The sequence below is a fragment of the Marmota flaviventris genome, chromosome 6, assembly GCF_047511675.1.
Source record: "Marmota flaviventris isolate mMarFla1 chromosome 6, mMarFla1.hap1, whole genome shotgun sequence".
Lineage (NCBI taxonomy): Eukaryota > Metazoa > Chordata > Mammalia > Rodentia > Sciuridae > Marmota > Marmota flaviventris.
In genome coordinates this window covers 56056500-56065495 of record NC_092503.1, presented here as the reverse complement: position 1 = coordinate 56065495, position 8996 = coordinate 56056500, and the positions used below count along the sequence as shown (strand labels likewise).

Genomic DNA, 8996 nt, shown 5'->3' with positions numbered 1-8996 from the left:
TTATAGTTAGCCGAGGACAAGAGAACATGAGGGAAAACATGCGTTTTTGCTATCAAAAACCATGCATTTCGCCAGGCATGGTGAGGCACACTCAGGAAGCTGAGGCAGAAGGATCGAGAGTTCAGCAATTTAGTGTGGCCCTAAGCAACTCGGAGAGAACGTGTCTCTAAATAAAACACAAAAAAAGAGTTGGGGATGTGGCTCTGTGGTTAAGTGCCCCTGGGTCTGATCACTGTACCAAAAAAAAAAAAAAAAAAAATCATGCATTTTTTGTTATCAATTAGTTTTTAATAACTCATTAGCTTTGATGAAATACATCCCATTTAATCCAAAGTGAATTAAAAAAAGAGGTTAAAGTTATGTGAAGCTCTGCTAGTTTGGCAGGACTGGCCTGGCACCTAACCAGGAAAGGTAAAAAAAGGTCAAATGAGTTTCCCACTGTGGCCAGGAAGTGGTTTGTGTAAAAGCTGGATTGGAGGACTTATTTGGTGACTTCTCAGTCATTCAGCTGTGGCCAAACTGAAACCCCGAGATGTACCCCTGACACCCTGAGAGTGGAAGCCCGAGGAGCTGAACCCCCCAGAACATTCATTCCCTTCCCTGGGAGGTGGGCAGGAAGTCACACAGAAAGACAGACAGACCAAGTCATGTTCTAAGAGGCCAGTGCCTTAAGGAAATAAGATGTTAGGAGACCAGAATTTTTCTATTTTTAAAACATTTTATATAACTCATAAAACAGTGCTTGTATAAAAATTCACACAAAGTTGCTAGAGAGCATACAATTTCCAAAAATGTCGTGGGTTTTTGTTACATTCAGTTTTCTAAAGATGCACTCAATTCAATGGTAATATGCAGACATTATGCGATATTTCATTATCTTTGGTAAAACTATTCTCATTATTTTGTCTCCTCACAGTATTAACTCTGATATCCGCTTTGTGCAGGGTCTGCTCTCACTAGGATGTCAGAAAACATTAAGGCTGGATCTACTAGAGGCAAATGTTCCCAACAGCAGGGACACCCCTGGCCCCCAACTCCACTTCAGAATCGTCACCACAGCCAGACAGGGCAAGAGCTCAATGACCTCCAACCAGGGGTCTCAAGAACCCTTGGGGGGGGGGGGAAGGTGGAAACTGAGGCCATCTCTACAGGAACCCAAGTGGCCATGCTGCGGTGTGGTCAGGCAGCAACGCTTACCAACTCTCACCATTTTAACAGCCAATCCAGTCACCACTAAGTAGATCCCATTGGTTGGTTGATAACTGCTGCTGATATGCCCCCTAACTTGAAAGGAAAGCAAGGTTTGGAGCCAACACTGAAGGGGGAGGGGCACACTAGCGCTAGTGACACAGACACCACTTGATTCCCTGTCAAACTTCTGTCGTCATGTAGACACGGCCATGTGAACTGAAGCAGGATCCGAACACTTAGTACATTCATGACTATCTTCATACATTCTTCAACAACTTACTAACAGAGAAAACCATGACCACTACCACCTACCGTGACTTACTATTTTACTTAACGTCAGAATGTGTCTGTGCTAATTCTTTAGTCCTTGGGATACAAGGCAGAAAATAATCCAAAACACAAACAAGTAAAAACCAAAGAATTAAGATGGGGAGAAGGATGGGGTGATGCCAACAGATTTTATGGAACACATTAAGTTCTGAAAAAATTAAGTATTTGTACTTCTATTGCTTCATGTAAAAAAAAAAAAACATGCCCACCGGAGCCACCTGTATGGATGCAGAAGTGAGGACACCATACAGACAGAACACAATCCAGGGGACAGGAAACGCTCCCAGAGTGTGTCCACCTCTCTTCACTGAAAGGGACTGTAGGATATTGGGGGTCGGGGGGTGAGTTACACAAGAAGGGTGTTATGGAAACCACCAAAATACAGTTTCCAAAAATTTAACATGCTCTAGGTAACAAAGAGACATATTTAATTTCTAGAACCTGTTGACTTCAATGTTAAGCAAACAGGAACTTTTCAAAAATTAACAATTGATTGTGCTTCTGAAGTTGCAGGGTCACATTCACCCTCTAGAAAGCAGGGCAATTTTCACATGGCTTGGAATCCTCTTGGATACATCCTAGAGACCAGAAAAAAATTCCATGGGACCCCCGCAACTAGTGGGGCCTGCAGGAGAGTGCCACAGCCATCTTTGGGTAGGGCGCATGCACGTGTGTATGTAGTGGAGAGACTAAGGCAGAAAGAAAAGCCCAAGTGAGCAGGGAAGTGAGTCTGCTGGCTGCCCCAGTTCCTTCACAGGCACAAAGGCAAACGAGTATTCACTGAGGTCCCCTTCATCTCACTTAAGTTTTCTAGTAAGGAGAAGTGTGTGTGTTTGTGTGTATGGGTGCGTGTGACAGAGTCACTAAGTCCCTGTGCATTTTTCAATTCCAAAAATTCAGGTTTGCAGTTTTAACAGAAATAATCTGTAAATGATACTGAAGAGTCATTTTTAAGTGGCTCAAAATTCTGTTATATAAACAAATGTCTACTGAGCGAAGGCAAAATTTATGTCATATAGCTACTGGAACTAAAGTTCTTAACTATATGAGGAAAATTCACAGGTTATTTCTATTATATCTGCATTTTAAGGTAGCAAAATATTAAACCATTAGGGTATTAAATCTGTAACCTCCCACAAGGCTTTGACTATCCTGTGTGGGTCGATTTCCCAGGTCTCTGGTAAGATGCATCCAGTTTGGGTTAGACTGCTTCCTTTCTTTCTTCAGCATCTGGCCCCCAACATAGGGCAAGTAAAAGTTCTGTCTTTAAAGACGTGACCGGCTGGGGAGTTTCCCAACTGGCGCCCCTAGAGAGCAAACTGCCGGCTTGGAGCAGTGTGACCTTCCCAATCAGTGGGGAGGGGAGAGATGCACACCTAGAAGATAGGGCATGGGCCAGGTTAAGATAGTAGAACCTTCTAGAGGACCCAAAGGGAAAGTTCTGAGTGGACCTGGGAAGGGACATGGGAGTCCCATTTGAGATGACCTGTGCCCTTTCAATATGGGGTATCCTCAAGAGGGCCCCAGGCCTGGGCCTGCCCAGAGGCATAAGGATGCCATGCTAATGGGAGGAGCTATTGCTGAGGTCTGGGGGAAGTCACCACACAGCTCCCAGACCTGCATTTTGTACAAATACCCGCACAGAAAGTAAACAGTTCTTGGTGAACTCAAAGAAGCCCACCCTGCAATCAAACAAGAAGCCAAATGCTCACACACATTATTTTCCAAGAAAATGAATCTGCCCCTCCAATTAGCACCCATGTGTGGAGAGGGAATAGGGGGCCATGGAAGGACACAGCTCAAATGGAGACATTGTGTGAATGTGTGTTTCCAGGTCTATCTACATTCATATCATCATCCAGTGTTCTCATCTACAGAGTGAGCACAGCATTCTACTGACGCGCAGCACATCTCCTTCCCGGGGACCACAGCAGAAGGAAAAACTTACACATCGTCAGAAAGGACTTCATGCTATCCCTATCATCACCTCTACTGCCATCCAAGGGGCATCGAGACTCCTCCAAAATCAGATGTCGTAGACGAGGTCAGTAAAATCAGTCTCTATGCCACCTGAAGCTATGATTACCCATCATGCACAAACATGGCACTTCTAAAAAATTCATAAATCTCTGAATCATCTTTTAAAATCCCAGCAACTGAAATTATCTTACAGTACTTCATCTCAAATACTTAAAAAGATTTTCTAAGTAAAATGGCCCCCAAAGAGCCCAATGATTTTTTTTTAAAAGGGGTTCATTTTAATTAAAAAAAGAAGAAAAAGTTAAAAATGGAAGATGAAAAGTGTGGGGAGAGGAACAGAAGCTGCTGAATTTGCATTTTGGATTGTGAGGGACAGGAAAGGGCACAATCAAGTAGAGAGGACCTACTCGGCTAGTCCCTCTGCTCACAGCCTGGCTCCTCCCAAACTCGGGCTGTGCCACCAGGGAATACAGGACAAAGTCAAGAGACCAAATTCAAGGCTGCTTTCTCATGGGTGGGTGAGTAGGTGTTTACGTGTGCAAATGTAGGAAGCCACTCCCCACTGACATAAGGTGCCTGTCTGTGGATACCATACACATGTTCCAAAGTGACTCGGTCCCAAGGGTGCCCATCGCTCAGCCTTTCATAACCCAAGTCTCTGGGCAGCCCACAGGCCCGTCACTTCTCCACTTTCTTGGCTTTCTTGAGGATGTCGCATTTTTTCCTGTTGGGACGGCGACACCGCTCGTCGATGCTGGGGATACATTCATAATGCCACACCTCCTCCATCTTCTCCACGGGGTACACGGCCTCCACATAATGGCGGATGAGCCGCAGTCGCGTGGGGTCCAGCTGCTTCTTGTTGCAAGCCCCTGAATGGTTGTACTGCAGCCGCAGGTTCTCGGCGGTGAAGAGTTCGGGGAAGAGCCTGACGAGGAGCCGGGCGGCAAAGTTGCCCACGGAGAGGCTCTGCTGCACGATCTCGCGCACCTCCTTGTCCGACAACAGGTAGGGAGAAGGCACCGGGAAGTCGGGTGAGGGGACCACCAGCTCGTCCAGGGGGATCTTGCAGAAGTCCTTGCTGCTCCTTTCGGGGGGCAAAGGGGGCCCCTCAAACTCCTCTCGGAACCTCTCGGGGTTGATTGCATAGCTTGCCAGGTCTCTGCACTCAGGGCCTGGCACGTGGACCTTGCGCTGCTGCTGGTAGGAGCGCCTCTGCTCCGTGTCCCGGCGCCTGCAGCGCTCGTCCAGCTTGCCCACGAACTCCAGAGTCCAGACGCGGTCATTTTTGGCCCGGGGGTAGAGCAGCTGCACGTAGTGGCGGATCAGCTTGATGCGGGCGGGGTCCAGCTGCTTCTTGCCCAGGGAGCCGCTGCAGTTGTACTGCTTGCGTAGGTTCTCGTGGGTGAAGAGCTCCGGGAAGAGGTGCACCAGCAGGCGGGAGGCGAAGTTGCCAATGGACAGGCTGCTCTCGTAGATGCTGCGCAGCTGCTCCTTGCTGAGCAGACAGTCGGCGCCTGGCACCTCGAAGTCCGGCTGCGGAATCTCCAGCTTGTCAAAGTCAATGGGCACTAGCCAGATCTTCTTGGAGCGCCTGCCCGGCCTCTCACCCTCGAAGCTGTCCTCCACCTTGACCACGGAGAGGTCATCGGGCAGGCTGGAGGAGTCGTAGCAGTCATCCCGCGGCGTCTCGCCCTCGCTGCCGCCCTCCAGCCCCAGGCCCTCCAACTCGTCGTTGATGCGCTGCGCGCACTGCTGCAGCCAGGCCTCCTCTTCCTGCATGTCGGGAAAGTAGATCTCCGTGTAGTTGCGGATGATCTGCAGCCTCTGCGGGTCCAGCTCCTGCTTGCCACCGTCGCCATAGCAGCTGTACTGCTCGCCCAGCTTCCGGTGGTCGAAGAGCTCGGGGAAGACCCGGTGGAGGAGGAAGACGGCGAACTCACCCGGCGAAGAGGCTTCATCCAGAAACTCGGTGAGGTCCTGCGTGTCCACCACGTGATCTGAGGCGATGGTGCTGCTGCGGTCCAGAGACAGGGCCTCCTCCTGGTCCTTGCTGTCCAGGAAGTGGCCGGCGTCCACCTGCTCAGTTTCAAAGAAGCTGGTGACCTGGCCTCCTGGCTGGCTGTCCTCCATTTCCCGCTGGGCCCAGAAGCGGCTGAAGAAGTCGTTCAGCTGCGGCAAGCACTCAGCCTGCCACACAGCAGTGTCCTTCACTGACGGGTAGTAGACTTCCACGTAGTTGCGGATGAGCTGCAGGTGCAGCGACTCCAGCTTCCGCTTGGCTGCAAAGCCGCAAGCGCTGCAGCCGCGGGAGAAGTCCACGTCGCTGAAGAGCTCGGGGAAGAGCTGTACCAGCAGACGGCAGGCCAGGTCCCCGCCTGATAGGCTCTGGTCCACAATCTGCTTGAGCTCAGCAGCGGTGAGCTGGTACTCGGGGGGTGGCTGGAATTTGGCCACCAGCTCGGAGGGGCTCACCTGCTTCTTGATGCGGCTCACTTCCAGGGAGAGCAAGTCCACCTTGCTGTGCAGCTGGGACATGTTGGAAGTGAGAGTGTTGAGCATGTAGAACATCTTCTGGATCAGAAAGTAGATGTTGGGGTCGCCGTCAGTGGCTGTTCCTGATGCCCCGCCACAGTCCCGTTTCTGAGGGTCGTTCAGCAGGCGCAGAGGGGAGGGACTGTTGCTGGCGTTGGCCTTCTCGAAGAGCTCATAGGTGTTGAGCAGGTCCCCCACGGGAGGGTTCTTCTTCTCCATGATCTTGTGCGAAATGCCATAGAGAGGCTTCTTGTAGGAAGGGGTGGTGGTATCGTTGCAGGGCTCCTCCTCCCCCGGCCACACGGAGCCCACATTCCTGCCTCGGCCGGCCTGCTCTCCGTTGCCCTGGCAGGGCGAGCTATTTTCGCGGTTCCGCATGCCTGCGAGGAGTGCCTGGAAAACAGAAAGCGTTTCCTAGAGTGTTAGGCAGGTGCTCTGACTTACTAGGCTGGACTCAGGCCAGCCACCCGGTCTGCTATGGTCAATGCTCCCCTCCCCCAACCATTAACACACAACAGTAACACAACTGCATGCCAGGGCCAAACCTGCTTGTTCTCTCCAATCCCTGAGAAAGGGCTCAGGCTGGAAGGTGCACACTCCTTCGGGACATCAGTGCTGCACTTCCTGTCCACAGGGCCCAACAGGAGAAAGAGCACGGATGCTGGCAAGGCCAGAAGAGGACTCTTCAAGGGATGGGAGGGAGAACTTGGGAATGAGGATCTCCAAAGATCCCAATAATTGAGGCCAAGCTGCATCACCACTTGGGAACCCAAAGTTCCTACTATTTTTCTCAGTGGTTTTTAGACTCTAGAAGTTTTAAGAGATCTGCTTCTCTCTGTTTGTAGGACTAGTGATTTGTTACAAAGATTCAAAGGCAATTTGGTGGAGAAAGGATAGTCTTTTCAACAAATGATCCTGGGCTGGGGATGTGGCTCAAGCGGCAGCGGGCTCGCCTGGCATGAGTGCAGCCCAGGTTTGATCCTCAGCACCACATACAAACAAAGATGTTGTGTCTGTCGAAAACTAAAAAATAATAAATAAAAATCTCTCTCTTTAAAAAAAAAACAAAAAACAAATGATCCTGAATAATCTGATATCCATATGTAAAAAGAATATCAACTTTAATTTGAGCCTCAGACTATGCACAAAATTAACTCGAAATGGATCATGAACCTAAATTAAAAACCTAGAATTCTAACATTCCTAGAAGAAAATTTATGAAAATTCCTTTGTGACCAGTTGTTTTAGACCAACATTTTTAGAACACCAAAAGCACAATCCATAAGAGAACTGATGCACAGGACTTCAGCAAAAATAAAAACTTCTGCCCTTTAAAAAATACTTCAAAAAAATTTTAAGACTGGGCTGGGGCTGTAGCTACGTGGTAGAGCACTTGCCTTGCACATGTGAGGCACTGGGCTCAATCCTCCCCACCACATAAAAGAGGGAGGGAGGGAGGGAGGGAGGGAAGGAAGGAAGGAAGGAAGGAAGGAAGATTTCATTCTCCCCCACCAAAATACTTTTTAATAATTTAAAAACTACAAACAGCTGGGAGCCATAGCACACATCTGTAATCTTAGCGATTTGGGAGGCTGAGGCAGGAGGATGCAAATTCAAGGCCAGACTTGGTATAATTAAAAAGGCAATACCAAGTGCTGCAGACGATGGAAGGAAATGAAGCTCTCATACCCTGCTGATGGGGACAGCATGATATAACCACTTTGAAAAATAGTTTAGCAGTTTCTAAAAAAGTTAGCATTAGATGTACCATATAAACTAGGTATTCCATTCTTCAGTATCTGTTTACCAAGAAGAATAAAAAGCACATATCCACTTGAAGACCTGTACACAGGTATTCCAGGCAGTCCTATCTGCAAATAGATAAAAACTGGATACCACCCAACTTTTTATCAACAAGTATATAAATAAACTATTATATTCATACAATAATAGAATACTATTCAGCAATAAAAAGCAATAAACTGACCTGTATAGTAGACAGAGTAGTTAGAATAGATCTCAAAATAACTATGCTAAATGAAAGAAACCACAAACAAAAGAAACCATACCATATGATTCCATTTATATAAGATTCTAGAAAGTACAAACTTACCTATAGTGATAGAAAGCAGAACAGTGGTTGCCTAAGGGTGGCAGGAAAGATACAAAGGGACATGAAAGAACTTCAATAGGCGATGGATATAATTATAATTATTATCTTATTGAGGTGATGGTGTACTGGCACACTATACACATGTCAAAACTTATCAAATTGAATACTTTAAAAGGTACTAGTCGTACTTCAGCTATGTTTCCTAATAAACCTATTTTTTTTTTCCACAAATGCTGAATTTGACCCAGAAACTTACTGGAATGTTTGTGAGGGTTTAATTAAGCAGGAGAGCTAATTAGTGAGCACTGGTAGGTGTCAGGGGAGGTGCAGGACTGAAGCACAAAGCCCAGGCTTCCACAAGCCTCAGGCAAGTGGAGACCGGACAAGAACAAAGTGCACCCTAGGATGCTACTTCCACACCTGGGAAAAATACAGTTAGTGTGGCCTAGCCCAGTGCGCCTTCAATTCTAATATCCACATGAATCACCTGGGTTCCTGTTAGAATACAGACTGAAATCTCTGGGTCTGCTGTGAGGCACTGAGGCTCAAATTAAAATTGATATTCTTTTTACATATGGATATATCCTCCCAGGTACTGTGGGTCCTCTGGGAGTGGTAAGAGCCTGGCAGACAGTGTCTGCCCGCGGTTCACCTCACCCAGGAAGATTAGAGTCACTTTCAAGTGTTCAGGTAACTAATGCCCACACAAATCTGAACATAAGGTGTTTTCTCTGTAGCCTAACCAAATGTTGGGGAAAGAGACAAGCTGAGAAGGTGGGGTTTATAATGGCAGGGAAGCAATTTAGCCAGGAGAGCAGGGGACCCAGGGCAAAACAGACCACAGGGT

At 47.9% G+C, this 8996-nt stretch overlaps 1 protein-coding gene across 2 annotated transcripts in view; it reads right to left on the bottom strand.

The window, feature by feature from the left end:
* Positions 1-376: 376 nt before the first annotated feature.
* Bend3 (BEN domain containing 3) overlaps positions 377-8996 on the bottom strand; it is a 35992-nt gene continuing 27372 nt past the window's right edge. For both annotated transcript variants that reach the window (XM_027928006.2, XM_071613168.1), the window contains exon 4: positions 377-6429. In XM_027928006.2, coding sequence (XP_027783807.1) covers positions 4180-6429 — 2250 coding nt within the window. In that variant the 3' untranslated portion in view covers positions 377-4179. The remainder of the gene's footprint in view (positions 6430-8996) is intronic.